This window comes from Furipterus horrens, unplaced genomic scaffold (assembly GCF_987537825.1).
Source record: "Furipterus horrens unplaced genomic scaffold, mFurHor1.1.pri manual_scaffold_9, whole genome shotgun sequence".
Classification (NCBI taxonomy): Eukaryota; Metazoa; Chordata; class Mammalia; order Chiroptera; family Furipteridae; genus Furipterus; species Furipterus horrens.
The window spans coordinates 89,614,777-89,641,729 of NW_028327179.1; the positions used below are offsets into that span (position 1 = coordinate 89,614,777).

Sequence of the window (26,953 nt, forward strand, 5' to 3'; positions counted from 1 at the left end):
GTTCATTTTATTGTGAGACTTTGGAAACTTTTCAGAACTTTCTATTTTCCCCCATCTTTCTATTTTTCTTTGTTGCTAAAATAAAAGAAACAATTAGTTGACCTCTGTGGGACTCCATGCAGTTTCTGCATCGTAAGGAAACTGTAAGACATTCTAATGGCCTCAGATGACTAGGCATGTGGAAATGATAATGATAAAAGTAGCAAGGGAGGGCCTTTGAAATTCTTTTACTTAAAAGAAGAAACAGAAAAAAGGTGCTTCTATCAGCACTTTGGGTATTAATACAGGCACATTCTCCGAAGTTCCTTCTCTCATGTTCCTGGACCTCTGTGGGGGCCTTAGGAGTCTGAGGTGGTCCGAAAGGTCATTTGTGTCACTACTGGTCGGCGGGGGTAGGGGAGGGTAAGGAAGGGGTTGAATTAGTCCTAGTTCTCACTGCTGGGACTGCATTAGAAAGGAAAGTGTTACATTGGGCCTCAGCTGGACCCCGAAATGTGTTCCTTCCAGAATTATTGTCTACATGATAGTTATATAGAGAGAATATTGCTTTTCTTAAGCTTCACTCACATTTTTGATCAAAGACACCTTTTGGACATTGACTTGGATAAGCACCTGCTGTAGTTAGTGTTGATTTCATGGAAAATGCATTTTAGGTGTCAAAGCCACCATAAAATCGGGGTTTATTGCTCCCTGTTTTAGAATGTTCCTGTGTCACCCATCATCTGTGTCATTTTATTCCACCTGTGAATTTCTGGAGAGCATAAAATGATAGTAAACACACTGCAATAAGTATGGTTGGACAAAAAGTTGTTTGAATACTGAATACTCAACCTACCATGTGTATGACCTTGAGCAAGATACTGACACTCCCCACCCCCGATGAGCCTCCTTTCTTCATCTCAGTGCTAGGTAATGACATTACAGGGATGTTATTAGGGTTGAGTGACACATTTTACGTAAAGGGTCTAGCACAGTACCAGTTTCCTCGCAGGTGGGGAATAACTAGGAGTTCCCTTTTCCAGTCTTGACCTTCTTTCTACTTGTCCTGCACAGTACTTGGCTCCTGTCTTAATTATCTATAGTGACAACATTAGAGCTAACAACCCAGGAGTAAACTGTAATTGAGCCATGAAATACAGGCAAGGCATTTACTTCTGTAATGGTGGAGGTAACTCATTTTTTTTCTATTTGGGAGATTGTTTTCTACAAATAATGTCTTAATGTACTTTTTCAGGACTTTGTTGAAACTTGGATTTACTTTATGCAAAACACAACTGCTGTTGGTTCCTAAGTGCTTTGTACTTAGAATTCACTTGGTCTATAAGACACATTATATTTTTTCTTTTATTTGTTCATTTGTTTATTTATATATTTATTTAACAAATATTCACTGAATATTCATTACATGCCAGAAGCTATTCTATGCACAAGGGATACATCCATGAACAAAATAGTATTGTTAATAATTATATACTTGATGAGAGTTGAGTCCAAAAAAATGATCCTTTCCTTGAAGGGGCTTGTTGCCTGGGTTTCTCTCCCAGGTCCCACAGCAACTTACACATGAGCAATAGAATATCATCACCAATCCTGATTTGCTTGACTTGACTGTAATTCTAAGTTATTTGAGTGTTAGGAAAAGTATTTTGCCTTTGTTTTCTTCTTAATTTAGTACCCAGCCCCAAGCTTATAGCTAGTCGATTGTTACAAGTTTGTTGGTAGTGGTGGTAGAAGCAGCAACAGCCTTAAATCACAGTGATAATTGGTGCTTTAAGAATAGGCACTTGCTGCCCTGGCTGATGTGGCTAAGTTGGTTGGGCATCATTCCTTATAGTCAAAGGTCACTGGTTTGATTCCCGATCGGTACCGGGGCACATGCCTGGGTTGTGGGTTCAGTCTCAGGCTGGGGCATGTGTAAGAGGCAACTTATCGATGTTTCTCTCTCACATCGGTGTTACCTCATCCCTTCCTCTCTATCTAAAAATAAATAGGTAAGAATCTTAAACAGAAAGGAATAGACACTGGCCAAATAACTTAATATACGAGAACTCCACTGGCAAGGTGACTACTGTGAATTCAGGAAATTCTTAGACCATTCACCTTGCGCTTAGGGTCAATTAAAGACCTTATGTGCAGTCATTAATTCCATATTTATTGCCAAGGAATAATTAAGTTTAGGAGCTAATCACTTATAATAAGTAAATGAATTCTAAATGAAGGGACCAACCTGCGAGCACTAAGATGCTGTTCTCTCCATACTCATTGGTTGGCCATGGTGCCTCTTGCCAGTCACCTGAGAGAGCCTGTCAAACCATTGTCCTCATAGTTAGGAACAGGAAATGCAACTGGGGCATTTGTGCCCCTCCTGCCTGCAGAATATATTTTCTCCTTGTAACACTGGTGTCGGTTTTCCTTTCTTTCCAGCCATCCATCATCATCCAGTGTTTTCTCTGGTGCCTTTCACCTGGCCGCTGCCAGCCGAGATGAGACAGGAAGCGTAATGAATGACGGACGGGGGCGGGGCGGGGGGGCTCTGGCTCTTGCAGTGCTCTTCTTAGGATCGAACACCTTGTTCCGTGGGCCTGTTCATGACAGCAGCTCCCAGGCTGCTTGATTATGGGAAGGCGTGCGAGGACCAGCATGTCTGGTTCCTCACGCAGAATGTTGAAGTGCTGGCATAAATCTCAGAGACAGAGATCTTTGGCCACAGCCTTTACTTTTGGTTCTGACAGCTCGATTTTCAAGAATATTTTCACTGGGTTGCCTCTGTATTTTTGTAATTTACTAAGCTAGATTAGAACTTGCGGTCTGTGAAGATGAAATCATATCAAATGCAGTGTAATGGCATTTGGTAGCAGAACTGGAATAATACACAAAGTTTTTGTATGTAGAATTTTGGTTGGAGTTCACGTTTAGGGGGGGGTCTCTTTTTTTTCATATTTCTGCCCAAGCTTTACTTTTTACTTAGTTTATACCTGTGAAAATCAGTGATCATCTGTCTATAGCTAACAGGGTTTTAGAACAAATGACTGGCATTAGGTTAATAGGTCTATATTTAATTATTTAATACCTAAAACCACAGAATGCCAGAATTTTTGGAAACCATTGGAGATCAGGTACTCCTTAAAAAGATATGCTCATAGTGAGTAGATGAAAGCATTATTTTTTTGTGTAGATTTGTTTATTTCATAGTAAGTTATGTTTCTCTTGGAGTGAGAATATAATCTGGTTTCTTCTATACATAAACACCCATTTACTCATAGATTCAATTTGCCTTGATTTTATGATCTTAGAAAGAGAAGTGTTAATAAAGGAGACATATCATCCTGCTTTTGAGGAACATTTTTCCTAAAGGAGTAGTATTTGTGGTAGCCTTGATGCTCTCCTTGTTTTCCTATAACTCAACAAAACCACTGACATAGCAGAACATTAATATCGCTGATGCAAATATAGTACTATAAAATGGATTTCTTTCAAATGAGAAAAAATAGCTCATGATTTTGAATTAAAAGCTGTACATGCCATTATATTTTCTGTTTTTCTTTTAAGACAAACCATGCTCTGACTAGTTGGTAGAAACAACTAATCCAAATGGGGTTTGTCTAGACTCTGATGCCTCGGGGAAGTCTTGATGATCTGGGGTATGGATTTCTGAAGCCTCACATGTTTTTATCAGTCAGTTTCCAAGATGCCTCAGAGACCATTAAGATAGATAATAAATCGAACGAGATTAAGTTGTGTTTGGTATCATGCAAAGAACTATAATTAGAAAGAAATGTTTAATTTTGAAGAAAAAAGAAATGAAACATTGTACGTGTAGATTGCTAAGGTTTTGGGGAAGCCCATTGTATGGCATGTATCTTTCCTATCAGTTCTGAAACTATTAAGAAATAACAGAAGTAAGGTAGATGAAGGATGAATTATTACCTTTATATTGATATCAGCTAGATGGAAAGATGTAGTCTAGTTTGAGAGTCAAATGAGTTTTCTGAATGAACAGCAGAAAATAAAACAGATTTACTCACCCACTTACAGAAGGTGCCGGACCACTTTGCCCTTCTCTGGACAAGGCACGGTCTTTATTGCTAAACTTAGCAAGCCAACACTTATCTACACGCATTCTGGTTTCTAACGTGGAGTAACAGGTAGCTGAAGCATGCATGCCCTGCTTCTTTTTGTCAGTTCTACCAAAGGAGTTATTTCGCTTTCCCTGGAGTGGGTAAAACATGGAGCAAGGTCAGGGATTACATTAATTGAGCTTCATTTTAATGGAAAGGAACATGGGAGTTGGAGGTGGAACGAGAGCATTTGTCCCAACATCCTAAGATATGCTTTTTTTCACATTCTAAACTCTCTGAAATTAGGATGTATTTGAAGTCTCTGAATGACCGTCAGCTGGAAGATAGTCATGATGAGTTGCTTTGGCCTCAGTGTGTGGGAAAGGGGTGGATATTCCCCATGCCATGACCCTTCAGCATTCCTGTTGAGTCTCTTAAGGAATATTTGAGGAAAGAGGAGTCTTGCCTGGTATAGGAACGTGTTTTCTGCAGACCTTCTGAGGGCACCAAGAGCATATCAACATCTTCAGCCTTGCAGAATGGGTATCAGTCAGCCACGTGAAATAAAACACTGGATACACTTCTGTAAGAAGCTCACTCGCTGGGAGTTTGAAAACAAGGATATTGATGACTCTGGGTCATTCAAAAGAGCTGGATTCTGACTATTACATAGTTCTAAGAACTTTTTTTTAATCTCCTTATCACATTTGAGACTTATGGTAAACACATACTTATTTCAAAAGAGGATTTTCAGGAAGCATTCTGTAGTTTAATTAAAGTGAAAATGCTCATTCATAGTTTATTTAATGAGGAAGACTAGGTCAAGTCATTCAAAATTGTTTTGTGTCTATTGAAGGCAAATGTTTTCAAAGATGTTCCTTATACCATTATAACATTTATCTAAATATACCTTTTTTTTTTAATGTTTCTAATAAACTAAATATATCTTTTTTTTTTCCTGAAAGGGGGTCCTGATGACAACTTAATTGAAGGTGGAGGAACAAAATTTGTTTGCAAACCTGGAGCCAGAAATATTACCGTCATATTCCATCCATTACTAAGGTAAGTTCAATCCTGAATACTCACTGAAGATCAGTATTTTCAGTATTGATGCCAATGTACTGACTGCTACTAGGTCAATCAGCACTGAAACAAGTCATTTAAAAAAGAAAAAAACTTGTTCCATTTTCTAGGGCCTCGCTGTTTAAGTTAGTCAATAGAACAGATCATGTCCGTCCTACTAAGTAGCTACTTATTCTCAGGCGTAACACTCCACAAGTACTTTAGATTTTCTTTCCTACTGCCTGTCTCTGTCCCTGCCTTCTCCCTTCCCCTGTCTCTCCCTTCCCCTCCTAATGTATTTCAGGGGTTGGCAAATGGTGGGCGATGGGAGACATCTAACCTGCCACCTGATTTTGTAAATAAAATTTTATTGACACACAGTCATGCTCATCCGTTTATGTATTGCCCATTCCTGCTTTTGTGCTACAGTTGCAGAACCAAATATTTGCAATGGACCCCGTATGGCTTGCAAAACCTAAAATACTTATTCTCTGGCCGTTGACAGCAGAAAATTGCAGACCCGTGATCCGTCCCACTAATTTACACTAATGACTTGGATGTCTTTTGAGAATTGGCAGGTCTCTGCACAAATATGATTTACAAAACTAAAAGACATGGTATCAACCAAATACATATGTGGTCTTTATATATTGAAGGATAATTGATGGTGGCTGGAATGACATCTATTACAGTGCTCCAGTTTATTGTGATACTACGATTTTAAGAAAATAAGGATCCATGATACTTCCATGTAAAAAAATGTTTAAGCCCTAAATACCTTTGAAAAAGTTCTTTTGGGGATGGCAGAAGGGGTTTTGTTCCATGGATCTAGAGCTTCAGTTTTGCAAGATGAAAAAGTTCTTGGGATCTGTTACGCAACAAGGTGTGTGTCGTTGACCCTGGAAGAGTTAAGATGTGTTTTTGACTGAAGTAAAAAGGGTACTTTTTGGACACAGGTATTCAGTATATTAATTGTATGTTTTCTTTGGTAATGGATTGGTATATATTTTTGCCATATCTTCATATAATGGACAAGAAGTACTTGGGTTCATTAAAAGTTAGATACCAGATACTATATTGCTAACTTTCTCAGATTAAGTTCTATAATATTTGAGGCATTTGGATTAATAGTTACGCAGATGCTACTGGATTGGCCAGAGATAACACTGTGTGTGCTTTTCTAATACAAAGCAGGTTATTGCTGGGATTATCCTACCATCTCATCAGCCAAGACTTACTAGACTGATATCACTAGAATTAATTCTGTTCTAATCTCTTAACCAGTTTTTTAAAATTGTACTAGAATACTTTACCCAATTAGGTTTAAATGCAAAAACACAAATGTAGAAATTAAACAAAAACAGCAACAAAAATCCTCACTTTCACACCATAAAAAATAAGAGATTCTAGAAGAAATGTTATTAACCTTTTAAAAAATTGCTCTAGCAAGCATTTACAGCAAGTAAATTTACATAATTTAAGAATCATTGAATTAAGAGAATTAAGACTATTCTTCCAAATTTAGTTGATTTTATAAATTGCAGCATACAAAAGTATGTTGATTAAGTAACAATTCTCATATAGATATTAGACAGTTAATTTAGTACTCTCTTCTCCAATTACAATTGATTTCTTATTAGTGTTGCTAATTGTTAGGAAAATGGGAAAATACCTTAATCATTATAGGCATCTTCTAACCTAGATTAACAGCATAATTTACTGCAAAGTTATGTTACGCCTCGGATAAGTGGAGGAGAAACAAATTCTTTGAAAGATTTTTGGCAGTGTTGTTAACAACCATTTTTCAAGTGATTTTTCTTTCCCCATAATTATTTTTTCTTTTTAAAAGTAAAGTTAGTTGAATAGAAAAAGTATTTCATACTTACTAAAATGCAATTCTAGTAAAATACCGGTAGAACTTAATGTATTAAAATTCTTGAAAATTATTGTTTAGTATTATATGCTGCTTTACTACAGAGTTTTTAAAAAAGAATCCTTCCCTGAGGACATGCTTATTGATTTTAGAGAGAGAGGAAAGGAGGGAGTGAGAGAGAAAACCATGGATGTGAGAGAAACATCTTTTGGTTGCCTCCTGTATGCACCTTGACCATGACCGAACCCGCGACCTTTTGGTGTATGGGATGATGCTTAGCCAGCTGAGCCACCTGGTGAGGGCAAGAATTGTGTTAAGGCTTGAGAACACTCCTACTAGTTTTTCTCACTTGTTTGGTCTCTTCTTTCATTTAGAGTTTTAATTTATTATTGATTAGAACTGGAGAAGGTTTTATTGCATGATTTAAAAGAGTTTATCATTCATGAATTTTCTGTGTAACTCTTAATCGAAGTCACAAGACTATTATGCGGTCTGCAAGGTAAGTTAACACCTTTCCAAGCAGGTAATTATTACAGACTTTATTTATTTTCTGGTATGTATGTGTGTATGTATTTATTTTATTGACTTTACTGCGGTGACACTGGTTGACCAAACCACACAGATCTCAAATGTACAACTCAGCAAAACATCATCTGCGCACTGCATTGTGCGCCCACTGCCCAAAGCAAAGTCCCTTCCCATCCCAATTAGCCCCCGTTTTGCCCACCTCTACCTACTGCCAACCCCCCTTTCTTTCTGGCTATCACCACACTGTTATCTGTGGCTGTGTGTTATATATGGTTTTTGGGTTTTTTTGCTTAGTCTCTTCACCTTCTTTCATCCACATCCAGTCCCCCCAACCTTCTTCCCCTCTGACAGCTGTCAGTCTGGTCTATGTATTTTGTTCGTCAGTTTATTTTGTTCATTAGATTCCACATGTAAGTGAGATCTCTGACTGGCTGACTTCACGTAGCATAATAATCTCCAGGTTCATCCATGCTGTTGCCAAGGGGAAGAGTTCCTTTTTTTTTTTTTTTTTTTAAAGCTGAGTAGTATTTCTTTGTGTAAATGTACCATAGCTTTTTTTAATCTACTCATCTACTGATGGGCACTTGGGCTGTTTCCAGATCTTGGTTATTGTAAATAACACTGCAGTGAACATGGGGGTGCATATATTCTTTATAGACTTTATAGACTGTAAGTTAGTCTTTGGCTCAAATTGTACCTGTCTCCTCCAATGATTATAGAGTTTCAGCTGATAACTTATATGGGCTTATGGAACTTCAAGTGACTAAGGTCTTTTAATTTTTTTTTTTTTTTTTAGTTTTTACACTTCAGCACTTGCTAGTTATTGGATTTATTATTTCTTCTAAAGTGGAAGTTTACGTTTGGGAAGCAGGAGCATCAATGTGCATTATCATACTGGTGTATTTCATTTTTACTATTATCATTTCATTTCTCCTGTAGTCATTCACTTATTTATGCTCAAGAAATGAGATGTTCAGTAAATACTTGCAATGTGTGTTTTCCCTCCTCTTAAGTTAGATATGGACGCTTGTTTAAAAATAGTCATTCTTTTTGTTATGAGCTTATTTAAATATGTGTACATAGAGGAGTATTTTCATCCTTTTGTTCCTTGCTTGTTTGTCATGCTAGTCCAAAGTGAGAGTGACTTAGCATTTTATCACTTAAAAAACAATGTAACATAGCAGGAGAGGCAGTGTAGAGGGATGGAAAGATAGGAAAAAGCACAAGATTTGAAATTTAGTATCAAACCAGAACAAGTTATCTAGGTTTAGATATAGGGTCCATCAATTTACTTTTACTCACTGATTATTTATTGAGTCTATGCCAGGTCCCGAGGACACAAAAAAATAAGGTGAATTTTTTGCTTACTCACTTGGTGGCTACATTGGTGGAAAAAATTGGGACGTGGGAAACCACCAGTTACTGGAGAGGAGGTTGATCAGGGGGAGCTCCCCTTCCTACCCTTTACATCAGAAGGCCTCCCTGGAAGCCAGTGTGACATGACTGAGCAATCACATATGCTGTCACGAGGTAGCCCCCGCCCCCACATGTGTTTCTACTTGTATTGAGTGACTCATTTTTTTTTCCATCCCAAATTTTCAAACTCTTTTTTTCTAATTGATTATAATAATTATTTTTTATTATTAACCTCACCATATTAAACATAAGTTCAGAAGGAACTTATCACAAGTCAACTTTGACCACAGGCTAACTCTATTCAAACATGAGGTCATTGTTTTCTTAAACCCTTTCCGTGAACTCTCAAATGTTTCCTGGGGAGGAAGAAACCCTTCCAAGTGTGCGGCAGGGCCTCATTGTCCCTTTGCTCCTCTCCTGTGTCTAGCAGCACTGCCCTCTGCCTTCCAGATGCTTCGGCTGTGGCTCTTCCATGCTTAATTTATTAAAAGCGTTCTTTGCATGAGTTTTCACTCAGCTGGCAGCATGCATCGTTTGCAGCCTGAAGGTTTGCCCTCGTGAAAACTGAGCCACCTGCTGGGAACACCACACAGCTCAGTCCCGTGCTGCAGTTTTATATGTGCCCGGCAGCCGTTTACGCTGTCCTCACATAAAACTACTGCACGAGCGCCTCAGACCTGGAGACCTTCAAACTTACTTTTATACTCCTTACAAGTGCGGCCGTCTCGTCTGTCGGAAATCGGGCAGGCTCTTCACTACGCATTAACTGCTGACCACTTGATTTGTTTATTTCATGCTTTTCCGTACTATTTTCTCTTTTTGACCCAGAAACCGCGTAACTGTCTCTTAGAATGTGAAGTTTTAGAAAATTGAGGTGTATTTATTATCCTTGTTTCCCTCCTAGCCTGAAAAGGCATTGAGTGCAATTAAACCCTTAATGTAAGATTTAGATGATAAGAGGTCATTTGATCAATTTTTCTCCTTGTGAGTCTAAATGAAAGAAAAAAAATCGAAATAATGTGCCTCCAGCCATGCCAGGGGTAGATTCTGAAATACTTTCACAGGACCGACGCCTTTCCCTCGCCAACCTGTCTGCTGTTTTCATAGCTTTCTCTGACAACATTCGAGAGGAACGGATGGATTCACTGTGAAAAATGGAATCTATTTAATAGGCCTTGAATCTCCAGAACAAAAGGGAGAAATGTTAATGTTGACATTTAAGGGGCACATTTTTTTTTCTTTTGACATGAATTTAGATTTTTTACAAAAGTTATTTTTGAATAATTACATTTTGGTAATTATTAACCATAATCTAAATATAAATAAACCTTCACCAAAAATGTACATTTTATTGGGGTATCAACCACAGTGTGACACAGTGTAACACTTTTTGATTACATTTACTAATAATGTCGCCATTTCAGGAAATTTGAAATTACTTTGTGGCTGCTATTTGTGGAGTTTTGGGGGGAGAGGTGGAGGATTTCATTTTCCTTTGTTTTTTCATTTATTTATCATTATTCTTTATTCTCTAAAAACAGAGAATATATTATGTTTTAGATTTGTTAGTACAGTTCTTCCATATAGCAGAAAATGATTGACAACAAAACGTATTTTTTTTAAATATTTTTTTTATTGCATTTTTCTTGTTCCTATTTATCCCCCTTACCTCCCCCATCCCCCACCCCGCAATCACCACACTGGGGTCCATGTGCGTGGAGGGGAAAAAGGGGAAAGTATTCTATAAAAAGATAAATTCTTGTAGCATCTAACCAAAGTATTCCAAAAACACTGCAATGCCTGCTCTGCCCTTTTATCTGTCTTCCTGTGCATGTATTCCGAGGTGGGGACAGTTACACGTGGCAACGAAGTCAGGCTTGCGTCGGACTCTGCTGCTGCCCCCGTCTCACAGGTGCAGCCTGCTGGCCTCCGACGTGGAATTATCAGACACAGGCAATGGGGTTTGAAGCAGCCCATCTTTGCATGAGAGAGAAAAATTCCAAGTCTTTCGAGCTGGGACAAGTCAGGACCGAGGACATGGGAATTTAAGGAAGCCTTCTGTCTGTGTCCTCTCTCGATGTCTCCTTTAAAGTCCCTGAGCCCTGTTGGATTAGGGTCCCACCCTTATGATCTCTTTTAACCTTAATTATCTGCTGTGGAGAATGTACATTCAAATTTGCATTTACAACACACTCCCGGAAATAAGTTGAGTAAATGATTGATCTGCTCATTCTTTCAGCACTGCAGCCGTTGTTCCCATGGAAAGGCATGTTGTCTGTTGCATGGTAGAGAGGGTAGACCACAGGAAGTGGGCTGGAGCAGTGGGGTAGGAACGATTGTATTAAATTTTTGATGATTTTCAAATCACTGTGTCTTAATTTTTCATATCTATAAAATAAAGAAGGTTGGTCTGGATTTTTCTTTTAACCTTTCAAGTTTTGTGATTCTGTGACTGGGAATGCGTTTTATAATTGGGGACTCCAAAGGCTTGACATTTTAAAATCTAAAAGTCCAAGTGATGCTATTTTTTTGTTTCTTTGTTTGTTTTGTTTTTGCTTATTTGCATCAATAGCTTTTAAAAGGCATTTGGCTCTTTGGGGCAATAAGCACTTTCCATAGATGAAGTGTGTTTCTTATGAGACAACTGAGCCCAGATGTTTGCAGTCCCGGGGTGACTTGGCAGCCGTAAGAGGCTGCAGACGCAGGCGACGATGGTGCCATTTAAGTTGCAGAAGTGTCACTGATGCGTCCTCTGTTGAACACAACCTGAATACTGAATATCTGCACTGGGAGCACTTTTCACTGTTTATTATCAGCCACATGTCATTAAAATTAGACAGCAATTAAGGCTTCCTGGGTAGAACAAAAAATGAAATATTTATTGGTCATTAAGGAGTAGGCTGGCGTTTAGGTCAGTTATTGAATTGAAATTTTCTTGGCAACTGGGCTTTGGGGATGGACAGTTTCACTCTGGCTGTGTGTCTTTCTTAAGGCAAACAGCTGTAAGAACAAGTCATTGTAACCATGTAATCTTACTTGTCTGGAATTACAGAGTACCCTCTAAAAGTTAATCTTGACAGAATAGAAACTACCAGTTAGCAGCAGTGTGGGGTGCTGTTTCAAAGTTACTTCTGGCCTGGTTGTTAAATAGCTTTGAAATGCCTCTGATTGTTAAGAAATGCTTGAAGTTACAGGGTCAGGAAGTAGCTGAAACCAAGCCTGGAGGAATGACAGCTCTGACATTGATTATGCTATCAAATTCGTAAGTTCTGTTTCTAAAAATGATATGCCAAGCTCCATGGCCATTGTGATTGCTGTCTTATTTTCTATTTTTGTTTTATTAATTATTGTGCTCATATTTTCATATATTGACAACACTGGCAGATCAAAAGCATACAGAAATCATTGTTATACTTAAGCAAAATAAAAATCCATTGCTCAAGCCTTTAACAAAATTTATTGAGCACTTACTTTGTGCCGGGCCTTGCCATCTAGTAGCTAACAAGTCTCTGACCGCATTGAATTTAGTCTAGTGGAAAAGTCAGACAATAAAAAGTAAAGGGTTCCACATGGGAAACAGTATCAGGTTTATGAAGTAGTTATGAACAACAGAGCCGAGTTAGGAATTTGGTAATGACTGTGGTGGTGACAGGCCCACTATTTTATATAGGCTGAATTGGGAAGGACTTCCTGAGAACATGACGTTTGATTGGAAGGAGGTGAATACTTTCAAGGAGCCATGAACAGAATAACGTGCATTGGGGTGTGTGGAGCCAGGGTGCAGCCTGGGGCCTGTGAGTAGGGAGCTTGTTTATACACAGGACTGTGGAGGCAAAAATTTCTTTTTGTTTAAACAACAAGGAGGGCATTATATTTAGATTGTAAGAAACTTTGGGGACTACATATGAAACTTCCAATGACTCTGAAGGCTTAGGGAAAGACGCCTTCTAAGAATTTACCTTCCTGGACTTGGGATACTCAGGAAGACCTGTTGTTAATGGTGAAATTATTAGCACTCCTCTAATTAATATAATGAAAACCCTCTGTCCCCCTTAACAATTATGTGTACTGAAATGGAAAATAACTCTTTGATATAGCCTACTTTGAGGTATTATTCGGAGATACTGAGCAAATGTTACTATGCCATTAGTCTATCAAGATGTCAATAGGGAGTTACACTGTGTGACATTCCAGATACATGAGAGTTTGTAAGGGATAGTTGTTGCTGAACTATAGATTATGGTGTTGTCTTGAACAAGTGTGTAGTATGGTTTGATGTCTGCTTTGTAGAAGGCCTGTGTTTTGTTTTCATAATAAGCTTTGCCGCCCCCCCCCAAAAGAAAAATCTTAAGTTTTTTATAGAAAATTCTGGGATATCACTTAACTACATACTAACTATTTATATGGTCTAAACCAGGTCTAGTACAAGAAGTCTTTTCAGCTTTTTCTGGCACTAACTCATGCTAATAAATGAATAAATTTGGTAATGCCTTTTTAGGTCTGCAAGACTCCAGATCCGCACTCTTTGTGATCTTTCCTTTCTCAAATTGACATTGCTTCCACAATGAAGGGAGGATCGTGGTTCAGATGTATCTTCTGTACAAATGGGGTTACAGTTAATATTTGTTTAAAGAATTAATAGGCAACTTACTAAAGTGCTTAGCAAATATTTCTTGATTTGCAGTGAATGTCTCTTTCATCAGATATGAATAAAAGTATAGTGGAAAATTATTTTTTCCTTAGTAATCATATTGAAATAGATTAATGTTTCTTTCATATCTAAAATGGGATATTAGATTGTTTTTACATCCTTTTACCTCTGTCATAAGTAGAAAGCATGTTATAGGATAAAATACAGAAATATAAAAGTGATTTTAGAAATTTACTTTTTATTATACTACTGATCCTAAACTATGCCTTTTGTAACTTGACTAGTTAAATAAAATATGAGGGTATTTATTAGAACTGTAGACTTCTATTTTCACCTTTCTTTCTCTTGATAAATGGTAATGGAAAAAATACAATAAAAAGTAAATTAAAGTTTATGGATGCATAAATAACTCCTGCCTTATCCTTCTTTTATGAATAGTGGAATACCCTTCTAAAATGATAAAATCTTTACTAATAGAAGAAACCTTGCTCTAAAAGCTTTCTTATTTAGCCTCTTGTTCTGCTTCTGTTAAATTTTCACTTTTATTAAAAAAGTGTACCATAACCCCTGGATCATATTTTGAACGTGTGTGTGTGTGTGTGTGTGTGTGTTGTTTTGAAAGAGGGACTTAAGTTTTATTAGAGGAAGCATGAATGTCACAAGATGAAGAAATTATTCTGTATTTCCTTTTCCAATATTTTTATCTTCGTGAAATGCACAAAATTTGTCCCACCATGTCAGTTTGATGTGTACAGTGGTATTCGGAGGAATATTATTCTCAGTGTTCGCAAGTATGTTATATTTATATACAGATACATGTTTGTCCTTAATGAACTAAATCTTCTGTGGACATTTTGAAAGATGCTGGTGATTAGATAGTCTAGCAAATAACATTGCAGATCATACATTATTCATGCATGAGAGGAAATGTGGCTCCCCTGTTGCATTTTTATGAAACACAGCTTTTTTTTCCCCTGTTTTCAGACTTATGAAAAATATGACTGTTTTCAGACTGTCTGACCTGTGATGGCCTGCAGAACGCTTGTGTGGTGGTAGATTTAGATTTCAAGCCCCACTTTTGAATAACTGCTTTTGAATTTGTATTATAAACGTTAAAATGCTTTTAACCTTCAAATTAACTTTTGGTGATTAAGTTTTTTTCTCACATTTTACTTTTGAATTTTCAAAAGATGGTATGTGATATATGGCTGAACACTGATTGCAACTAACTGACAATTTCTTTTATTACTGAGTGAAATGGAGTGCCTATCAAGCTCCAACACGCATGTCAGTGCATCACACCGCTATGACAGTGTCAAAGGGCGAGACGTGTCAGTCTAGTTAGAAGAAGCATACAGGTCGTTTCTTAGGTTAACCAGTAGGAAGAACTGGGAAAAAAAAAAAAAAAAAACAGAAGAAAAACAGAAGATTTGATACTTATTTTGAAACACATAAATGTCCATCAGTTATAAGAGATAAAATAGCTTAGCATATTGGTGTTTCATTAATCAGGACTCGATCTCCTACGTTGGTTGGATGCTCGTGACATCTGACTCCACATAATGAGAATTTTCTCATAAACATGGCAATCCAAGAATGGGAAAGCTTCCCTTGGGAGACCGTATCCTTCCTGAAGATGCTTCGTCAGAAGCTGAATTGAAGATGCAGTTAACTAGTTGCTGCATTATCAGGTCTACATTCCTTAACATCTGTGATTGTAAGTCTTTCTCATATGCTGTGCAAATTCAGAGCTCTGGACAGATATGCTTCTTCTGTTGCTGGCTCACACTTCATACTGGTGTCCACTGGCAGGATCAAGGAGCTAGTTTTCTGCATTATTTCAGTGCTGGCTTTCTGTTTTCCAACACGAGGGTGAGAGGGGATCTTGTACTGTGGCTGTATCTACAGCAGTTGCTAGAGGAGTTCCTTCCATCCTCTTTCTTTTTTCCTTCTCTGCTCCTGTTTTTGTATTTTTCTGTTTGTTTTTTCCTGTGTCAGTTACTGGCGCATGAATATAAGATAACTCAGTGACTCTTAACCTGATAACTGGCTTTTCCCCCTGCTGTAAAAGCTAATATGGAACTAAAACTATATTTCCAAATAAAGTTGAAGTCATCATGAATGCTGCTGTCATTTTTGACCTTGATTTAAGTAGACATTTTAGATGCAGGTTTTCTTGCCAGTTAAATTTTATAATTATTAATTAACATTTTTGGAAGCTTACATATAAAAGACAGAGAAGATTCTTTTCAGTGCAAAATGTTTACATAATTTGTGTGCTGCTTTTTATGTATTCTGTACATGCATTTGCCTTGGACTGCAATAACCAAAATATGCTTATTCAGCATTCAATGAAATATGTTTATGTTGAGCCGCAGGCCCATTTACATCTGATTTGAAACCTGAATTGATAATGTAATTTGGTATCAGAAATTTCATAGGAATACCTAGAGGAAAAACATGGTCTCCACCTTTAATAACTTATATTCCTTCTGGTGTTGGCTATACATTGTTTCTCTGTAAAATTTGGAAAATTATTCCACTATTCCCCTTGCACCTCAGAAAATGGACTCACACTCCTATTGTTTTTATTCTCTTATTGCTGCTTTGCATACTTTGTTACAGGGGCTTTGGGGTAACACCAAGGGCTCTTTCTTGGCCTTCTTAAACTTTTTCATTTTCAGTAATTCTCATTTGAACATTTAATCATTACTGTGTTTTGTTTTTGTTTTTGTTTTTTTATACGCTGTACCCTCAGTGAAATATTTTCTATTTCATGGTCAAGAAACCCTTTTCATTTTCCTTCTGTACTTAAAAACAAACAGAAAGAAACCTCCAGCTAAGCAAGAACATTTTCTTGAGACTTTGTTACTTAATAAGGGAAAGGCAACTTCTTTGTTTCATGCAGGGTAAGTAAGGACAGGTATAAAGAAGAGAGATGGAAATATGATATAAGAAGATTTAGTTTTTAATCACCTTCATTTCTTTTTTTTTTTTGGTAAGAATAGTGGTTTTTGACTTGAAAATGAAGCGTCTGTCCTTTTGCAAATGAAATAGATATTGGAGTTTTTGATGTCCTCGAAGAGTTTTTAGTACTTGCAGAAGAATAGGAAGTATTTGCCGATAACTTTTGTTATATTCAGCATTCTTAACGGTTTTATTACTGTAAGTTACCACATTGTAAGTAGATGAGAAAGTATTTGATACAGAGGAAGAAGAAAAAAGTGTAGTGCCAGAAAGTTTCCAGGCTACCACTTTTTAGTGAAAGAATATGGAAGGATCTTACTTAATTGGATTCTGTGAATTCAGAATCTGTGAATATTTTGAAAGCTAATCTATTTCTTTTCATTTTTATTGAGCTATACATTAACATCTACACATTTTTACATACATGATAATGTATTTGTATGAATTTTACATATGTATACACAAGTGTAACCATAACCCAGATCAAGATATGGAACATTAATATAAATGATCTTCAGTGCCCCAGAAGGCTTTCTCACATTGATAGCACCCATTTCTAGGACGTAACCATTACTCTGATTTCTGTCATTGTAGATAGATTGGTTTTACCTGTGCTTGAACTTCATATAAATGGAATCATACAATATGTCCTCTTTGGTGTTTAACTTCTTTTGTGCAGCATTAAGACTGTGTCAAGTCATCTACATTACGGGGAAGAGCAGCAATACATTGGTTCCTTTATGTTAGTCATTCTATCAGCACTGAAATTTCAATATTCAATCAGTATTTTGGAATAAATGAGAATTTGTTAGGATCTTATGGTCTTAATGCTGCTTGTAGTTTAAACTTCTTCAAAACAACTTTTCAAGAAATCTTTTGATTTCTTGTCTCATGGTGCCAAAGAACCTCTCAGGCAAGTAAGAGGTCTTGGGGGGCTGGGGCATGTTCTAGCCAGGGTGCCTAGAGGCCAGATTGGCTACATGATAGATACAGACTGTGTTCTACGACCTCGGAAGTAAAAGTCGGGGAAGCTAAAATTAGTTGACTCTTTTTTTCCTAGACTTTGGGATTTATGAATCAATCAGTGAAAAAATTAATTGGCAACTAACATAGGTTACCAGTTTTATTAAAGAGAAGGAATTTCAACACAAGGAGTGGTGCAAATATTACCTCAAAATTAAGAATGATCCTTTTCAAAGATTGTTGGCAACCTTAAATCAACATTCTTAGGAAAACATCAATATATAAGCTTGTGTTTGGAAGTGACAAAATTCAGTCGAGAAGGCAGGAAGAAGTGTGACGTGAGGGTTTGATGGGGGGTCCCTTGGATCGAAGACTCACAGAAAGCGAGTAGCAGGCATGGTCCAGCTGGGAGGCTCTCACAGAACTGTAGTGCATAGACATTGTCTGTCCGTCGTGTCGTTGTGGGGCATGAATGGCAGTCAGTAAAAATGTGTGGAGCAAATGAACACAAGAGTCATTGGTAAGTGCATGGGCTGGTTGTAAAAGCACAAAATAAAGGTGATCGATAGTAAATCTTCTTTTAATAGGTCTTTGGGATCTTTAATTCCTGCATATTAAAAGCTATGTGTCTTTAACCTCTTTATAGTATCTTGAGCCTATTGTTAATTTTATTTACTCATTGCCTTCTATTTTAGCCACTTGGCTATTAGAACATATTCTGTGCAGACACATTTGTCATAGCCACTTTGTTTTCTGAGTGTTCACGCGTCTGCAGCCTCTCATGGCGGCTGCTAGAAGGAAGCCTGACAGCAACAAGACCGCCTTCTCTGCCCAGTGTGCCCAGGCCACCAGCATCAGCAAAGCCGCCCAGAGCTCGTTTGCATCTTTTATGGTTTTTAAAAAATATAAGTGGGAAATAACAATAGAAAAGAAAATTATATGGAAAAAAGAGGCCACTAAATCCATTCTTTAAAATGACATTAGAAAATCTGAGCAGGTTTGATGGAGGAGCATCAATGCTCAGAAATGCATCTGAATGAATCTACAATCCTTTCTTATTTTGAAGCTTTCAAGAAAATTGAAATAAGAATCTCACTGAAGAATGAAAAGGAACCAACATCTGTCTCTGAAAGATGGGAGTCCTCTGCTTTATGAGCCCTGATTCACTACATATTTTTTTACAAGGTTTTTGATTGACATCCTGATTTTGCAAGATGCAACTCCTACAATTCAATAGGAGTTGGTTATACTTAAAGTATACTGAATTGGGGTCTGGCTGGTTTGGCTCAGTGGATTGAGCGTCGGCCTGCGAGCTAAGTGTCGCTGGTTCGATCTTCCAGTCAAGGCACATCAGAGAAGGAAAACTCTGATTCCAAAAAACCTCCGCTGCCTTGCGGCATACCTCTTCAGGGGAAAGGCTAAGGGAGTAAACCCCGACAGAAAATCCGGAGCCGGAGTCCCTAAGGCGGTTTGACTTTGTAGTCAACACCGGCAACTCCTGCGGCGCACCTGAAGCCAAGCTGTATTGACTCCGTCTTTCCCTTGGACCCTTCAGCTGCGAAGAGAGGGGGGGTCTGCCTAATGGGCAACAGCAGACCCTCCATATCACCCTGCCCAGGCTCTGTAGCTTCAGCTTCACTGGAGAGGACACTCCAGCGTCATCGTAAGATGTCGATTCAACACGGGAGGAGACAGATACCGTGTCACTCCCGAGTCGGACTGCACAGCCATTCTCGGCGGTGCAGATAGACTCTTAAGAAGCTACACCATCGTCTCTCGAGACGGACGGCTGCCGACGACTGACCAACTGAATTGGGGTGGGGGGGTGTAATTCTTCAGTTTAGTCATATTTTTCTGTTAATTAGTTTTCTTTTTTTTTTTTTAACAAATATTTATTGAGTGCTTACTGTGTGCCAGACATTGTCCTGGCCTTTATGGAGATTTTGTTTCTAATTAGGTTATACTGGTAATTTGAGAATTAAAGAAAATCAGTGATAAATAATTATATTACTTCTGTAGTCTGAATTTCCTCAAGTTTTCTTCTTTACTCTTAAAAATTGTTGTTGTAGAGGCGCATTTCTTTATGTGTCCTTTCCTTTTTAAGAAGGTGGTTTTCCCCTAGTTTTAATTCCATTTCTTTCCATCACCCCGGGACCTACCTTCCTTTCTTCCTTCCTTCCTTTGATTTAATCTCTCTTGTATCTTTCATGTTTATTTCTCTAATGGTCCCGTCCCTGAGACCTATAAATATATATGCTCAATTCAACCTCTCCCATTTTATAAAACCTCTTTTCTGCCTATCACCCCTGTCCCCTATCACTGAAATTCCTCTTTCCTTCCTGTTCAAGTTTATTATTCTATGCTCTTCATTTCCTTCCTTCTCCCAATTCGCTTGGAACTCTACTGACCAGTCACTACCTAATTGTCAAATATCAAGGGTGTTTTTCAGTCTTATCTTACCTGATTTTGTCAGCCTGTCCACAGCTGGTTATGCTTCTGTGTTTCAGTCTTTTCTTTCTTTGCTTCTCTGCCACGCCGTGTCTGGCCTCTTCTTCTACTTGGGACTGTTCCTTCTCGGCCTTGCGAAGATTCTGTTCTCTCTGCCTACTCACTCAGCACGAGTTCTCCTCACTCTACCAAGTCTCACTCACTCGGGAGTTTTAGCCATGACTTTGAGTGTTTTCTCCAACACGGAACCCTCTCCCAAGGTCCAGGAACCAGGTTCAGTTCTAAAACTGAGCTGATAACCTCTTTGTCGTCTTGTCTGCTTCCTATGGTCTAGAGTCATCCTAAACGGTGTGAAGTTCCCCAAACCTTAATTCTCTGCCTTGCCTCTCTTCCTTTGCATGTGGTTTCTCCCCACTTGATGCCCTTCTCCTTGGCCTGGTGAATTTCTGCGCATCCGTCAGCAACATCTTTGCTGGGACACTGTCTGACTCCTGCCGTACTCCTCCCCTTTCCTCTGTGTTCTTGTCGACCTGGCATATAATTATTCTTTAAGTAGCCGTCCTCATGTTTCTCCCTCATAAAGAAGATGCTAGTGACCATTTTGTAATCAGCTTGGCATATCTGGAATTTCGATGATGCCCAGCACATACTATGCTCTTGGTGAATGTTTGATGAGTGAGGTAATAATGTTGGCTTTTCATGGAGAGGAGTCTAGTTCCATTATCAAAATGATAACGAGGACAGACAGCTGGTTGTTAGGTGATCAGGCACAGTTCATGGTTCAGGTTTTGGGCTCCCACGTGCCCTAACATCCTTGGCCCTAAAATGGATTTGCATCTACTTTTCCTTCTTGGGGTTAATTTTGATATCCAAATAGATTAATTACAAAGATAAATTTCCAAATGTGTTTTGTGGTTTAAGGAGAACCGATTCTTATGTAGGTCACTATAGAGATGAGGATGAAGCAGAAAAAAAATCACTTATTTTGCTCTCTTTACTGCTTAGCTGGCAGTGTGCCTGTGTTTGGTTAAAAACGATAGTCTGAAAAACTCCTTAAGGTAGGCTGTTAATTTTAGGTGATGGCACATGACGCTCCTCCTCTCGTCCCCCGCCCCCAACCCAAGCTCACACACCAGAGGGGTCTCCTGTGTGAGACATTTGTTTAGTGATGCCTGTCAGAAAAGGTGCTGCAACAAGTCACTCAGGTCTGAAGTTTGCAAACATACGTCCCCTCTGCTGAACATGACAAGGGCTGTCAGAAGTTCCATTTCCTGTATTTGCTCTTTTCTCAAGAAGAAAAAGCATTACAGATGAAAATGTTAGGGGAATTTTGTCATTGGCCCAATGCACGGGCAGGAAGTTTTATTTATAGTTTGGATTGGGGAGAGGAAGGAAGCCCCTGCTGGCATTTTGAATGATTTCTTTCCATCAATTTATGTGAACTGCGTTACTAAGGGAGAAGATTTTTATTTTCTTCCAAATATTAGTTACATCTCATGTTCTTTTTTTCTACTTCCTCAAAGAGGAAGGAGTGAGGCTTTCCTTAATGACCTTGATAGTTCTACAATTTCTCTTTTTTCTTTTAGTTTTCTGTCCAGGCATTTGGACTCTCTACCAAACCCAGTCGTGGGATCCAGCCACATATGTATGTACCTGGGAATTGGAAAATATATTTATGTGCGCTGCACATATTTCAGATATAATTTTATTTGGTGGATGATGAATAACTACCGAGAAAGAAACCAGTTGCTCTTCCAAATGTAATTAGCGACCCCAGCCTAAGAGAAGTTTGCATTTGGTTATGACAAAGCATGCAGCGGCCCTCTGCAAAGACAAGAAAGGGAAGCTGGATGCATTTTTAATGCAATCAGGAAGCCCCTCTCTCATTTAAATTCATTAGCATATCCTGAGAAACCTCGTGGTATCTGAATGTCCCTAAGATAACTCTAAGTCTCTCCCAAACAAACATGATTGAATTACTTGAGGGAAGGCATTCAGACAGCAGGCACGGTCCTTAATGGATCAATGCTGTCTATATTCATTATCTCAGCAAACTCCGGGAAAACTGTCCCTGGTGCTCTAAGGAGTCAGCTGATTGAAGTAGTCTCGGGGATTTTGCTTGCATCGCTCACATCCAATTTGCCACCAAAAGTTTGATGCCATGCAAACATTGAATTTCTGGAACATTAATATTGCTTCCCACTTGTATCTAGAAATAGTGATGAGCGTACATCTTAAATCCTTGAATCTTGGATTATATATAAGAGAGTAAATAATAGCTTTGAAACATTCTGCATTCTAGGAATGGTAGGGTAATACAGATGGATCCGGTTGTCTAAGTGTACGTTTCTGGGTCTCTTTTGCAATCTGCTTATACTGTAAAGGTCTCAGTTAACTCAAGTAAATAATAATAAAACTAACTAAAATTACTAAGGCCTAGTGATACACCCAGTTAGGTTTTAAATGCTTAACATGTATTATCTAATTCAGTCTTCACTGCAGCTCTCATATGATAGGTACTATTATTATTCCCTTTTATAACTAAGGAACTGAGGCATGAAGAGTTGACACAGCTTGGCCCAGATCCCACTGTTGTAAACAGAAGGGCCAGGATTGAAGCCCACGCGGAAGTGCCCCCAGAACTCTTACCTCCTGCTCTGTATTTCAGAGACATGGTTTCCTTCACAACCCTTAAAATAAGAGATTTCTCGGGCTCTGGGGCTGGTCCGTGATGGCTCTAACTGGGCTGTTGGAGTCTGGAATGGCATATCAGCAGGACTCTCTGGAAACAGTTCATACACATGATTCTCCTGCTGGGTTAGAGAAAAGAATTTTTCTGCTTAAAAAACTGAGATGAAAAGGCACAATATGAAGAGTTCTGGGTCCCAGGGATGCCACAGGCCGGTGAAGGTCGAATTGGACATCTCTGGGTCCCAGGGACACCACAGGCCAGTCAAGGTCAGGACCTTGGAACACTTCCCTTGGTGGTCGCGTCTCATCACTCTGCCCTTCTCTTCATTTTGCTTCTAAAAGATAATCATCTAAAAGTAGTTGAGCTGACTTAGAAGGAAACTTTATGAGTTTAACTGGTTAATTTAGGTATAATTATTTGCATAACTGAAGGACCTTTATTTTATAATGTACCCAAGGTAAATGTTCAAGCCATTTTATTTAAAAAAGTTGCTGTACTGCAAGAAAAACGTAGCACTCGAATATTTTTGGGCTAGAACATGGTGATTTTCTTTTTTTTTTTTTTTTTTTTTTTAGCTTTAGGTCTTGGTATGAAATGAAAACTTTCAAGAACCCCTATGCTACCTGCAGAAATATGTTCTTTTTATTAAAAAAAATATTTCATTCATTCATTCATGCATGCATGCATAGAGAAGGGAAGGGAGGGAGAAAGAGAGGGAGAGAAACACCGATGTGAGAGAGAAACATCGATCTCTTGCCTCTTGTACACGCCCTGACCTGGGGATCAAACCTGCAACCCAGGCACATGCCCTAACTGGGAATTGAATCTGCGACCCTTCACTTTGAGGGATGATGACCAACCAACTGAGTCACACTGGTCAGGGCAGGAACGTACCCCTGATGGTTTTTTACTGTTGGCATAAATTTCCGTAAAGCATGCATTTCCCTACATTTTGTGGCACTACATTATTTCTCAAATGACTTCTGCCACTGCGGCCTCTTCTTTTCTTTAATGAGATATGACATGTATAATGTTGTTCTCGAATATTTTAGGCTTCATGACACTATTATGAATTGGCTTAAAACACATATATCTCCGAATGTATGATATATTTCTTGTTCCTTATCTTCAAGCAGGATGATACAGTAGGGGCCAGAAAAGGAGAAAAAGAACTGTGGCTGAGCCAGGTCTTCTGTCAGAGCCATCTTGCCGAACCTTCTCTTATGTGATGAAAAATGGGCACACCTATGTATTTACTGGAAAAGTTTGAGTAAATGCCTTGCAGTTTAATTCAGAAACTTTTTTTTTATAAATTGCACTTGTTCATTTAGTGTTTACCTTTCATAAGGAGGATGTGAGACAGCTGATTGAATCTTTCTGAGTAGTTACAAACTGAGGTGGTGGGAGCACAATGCCAGAAACAGTTGATGAAAGGAAAGCCACAGATGTATTTCATTCTGCTTATTCATTTCTCTTAATATCCCTGTGCTTTTCCAACCAGCGCCTTAAGTATCAGGAAAAATGAGAGATGAAAGAAAGCCATGATTTTTCTCTATGGTGATTGCCATGAGTCTTGAATAGGCTTGTGTGTGTGTGTGTGTGTGTATAGTATGCTAAGCCTCAGTACAGCATTCATAAAGGGAAAGTCTTTTTAAGCTTTCAAATTTAGTGTTTAGCATTTTCTTGAGCTTATTGTTTTAAAATAATGCCCCTCCCTTTTTTTAAAGGACAGGTATTATAAACTCTTATGTATAGTTTCTTCCAAAGGCCTGCAGTCTCACCCAAGGTTTCTTCTGGGTCCGTGGAATTCCTCTTCTCCAGATATTGACAGAATCATTAAACAAGCCTGAAGCTCCATGACGACTTTCACAGCAGCGCTTTCATTGCTCTTTATCATTACTTTTAGTTATGTTTCATCAAGTTTTCAGTATATTTGACAGGGTTCATATCCCAGCCAACTGGAATTAATTTGATAGCTAAGCATTTCATGAGCTGGCGCCGTCACATGCTCTGCCAGATCCTGCCATGTGTGAAACATTACTTCTTTCTTACCGCTCAAGATTATTTACAAGTTTGACTCCTTCCATGCTCATTTGTGTTTCTGAAGACGGGAGGGAAGTGCGGCGCCTGTTCAGAGCGTTGTTCTTGGCGTTCCTCTGCGTAAACTACGAAACCTTCTGTGTCCTTCCTGTGGAGCGAGAGGAGAAAATAGAGTGGGTTTGAATGCCATGCCGTTCTTCCCCAGGAGGCTCTGGTGTCGTCCCGACCTGCCTTTGTTGTTCCCTGTTAGTGGCTTTCAAGGGTATTAAGAGGGGGAGGCGGGACAGTGTGGATTGGTGGGAAGCCTCTTGAAATGGGTCTCAATAAATAATTTTTTAAGAGCTTAGTCCTAAGTAGTTATGATGATGGAAGTGGCCGAATGGGAAACTATTGAATATTATATTACTACTTTGGGGAGAAATAATTTTACTGAGCATTCAGGAATAAGAGAGTGTTTATAGTTTTAAGATTTGGTTGTGTTTCCAAAACAGACTTTATTAATACTCTGAACCAGCTTAGAACACACTCTTTTATTTGACCATTTTCCCTCTACTTATCAGTTTGATCATTTAATTTTATGGCCATATATATTATTCCCTAGTTTAGAGATTTCCCTCACATGGCATGATTAGCAATCGTGTGTGAAATGGTTATTTGGAAACATTACTAGCAAATTACTGCTTGTCTAAATACTGTATGTTTTCACTTGAGAACGTTGGCTCTGGAATGTATTTCTGGTGCTGTGGAGGGGGAAAAAAGAGTTTTGATATTAAAATGCAGCCAGAATTCAATTTGTGAAATGGAGCTTTAAACTCAGTTGTTTTTCCTACTGACAGCGACTAGAGATTGCTTATTTCCATTCTTGAATGAAAATCCTGCCCTTTAAGAATACTTAGTCTTATTTTTAATCTTCAAGTTGGTGTTTTGTTGTAGAAAGAGCCAAAACGTTACATGGTCCATGTTTTTATCTGTGTGTGACATGGGATCTGAATTCTACATCCTAGTTAGTACCACTTAAAACTAGTGGAATGGCCATTTCAAGGTCCCTTAGTACAGTAATTAAGCCTCGGAATAGGGAAGTGTGTCTTATATGAACATTTTACCCTAATAGTTCTGGCCAACTTTTCATATAGCGCTAAAGTCCAAATCAGGTGTAATATTCTTATCATAAGATACAATTAATAACCTACCCTGCTGGATCGTCACTGTTTGGGGGGTGGGGGGGAGAGAGTTAATTCTAATCTGTAAAATAACTGTAGTGGCAGAAATTCAAAAAGGGGGGGAAAGCCAGGAAATATTCTTATTTTCAAGGTTATTTTATCCTACAATAGAAAGAAGTTGTTCACAAAGCTTTCTAAGGGTCAGGATTGGTCAGTTTTACTTCTGGAGTGGACATTTCTTGTATATCCCCAAAGAAAGAAAAAAAGGAGGGGGATGATTTAATTATAATGTCCATAAAAGGAACTTTGACAATGTCCTAAGTATTCATCGTGTGAGAAAGAAGAAAAACTGAAAGTTGTCATGCACCACATTTTTCCATGTTTCTCCCCGAAGAGGGCCTCAGAGTTCTGTAACAGAAAGTAACTTTCTTCCTCACTCAGGCATTTGATGTACATGATTGACAGCGTGTGTAGAGACTCTCTCTCATTGGGGTCCAAGCCAAGGAATACATCATAGCCAAGAAGATCAAACTCTGAACGGAAGCAGGGACTTTTCATTCAAACCTGAATAAATATAGAGGAAATGGATGCTCTATCTTCCATAAATTAAAAATTAAAATCAAAATGAAAAATTCAACACCTATCGTTTTCTTAGCACTGCAGATTCTGTATTTGTTTTGAATTTAACATTTTTAGAAAAACATCCTGATTCATTAGTCTGAAAAATTACTGCATTATCATAAGAAGATGATTGTTGACTCTAATAGAAATAGGTTTTGGATCACTGATAGCGTGAATTAGCCTCATAGCATGAAACCATTATATGAAGCTACAGATCGCTTGTTCATTGAATAGGATGATTTTAAATATTACTCTGAGGACTCCTATCTAATATCACAATTGCCCACCAGGACCTCACTCTGTAACTCCGAAACTCTAGTAGACAGATACTGTTTGGTAGATTGATTCTCATTATCAGCTTAGAGATAAACATAAAAGTCAGTTGGTTTCCTTTTCCAGGTAATTCGGCTACGATGTTGATGGCATATAAATGCCACTTTTCCTATGACGCCCACAGTTAATATTGGCATTGTA

General features: G+C 38.4%; 1 protein-coding gene across 1 annotated transcript in view; it reads left to right on the plus strand.

The window, feature by feature from the left end:
• The window catches only part of EXOC4 (exocyst complex component 4), a 689,199-nt gene that overhangs the window by 304,268 nt on the left and 357,978 nt on the right, over window positions 1–26,953 (plus strand). The window contains exon 10 of the mRNA XM_090287528.1: window positions 5,024–5,120. Coding sequence (XP_090143654.1) covers window positions 5,024–5,120 — 97 coding nt within the window. The remainder of the gene's footprint in view (window positions 1–5,023; window positions 5,121–26,953) is intronic.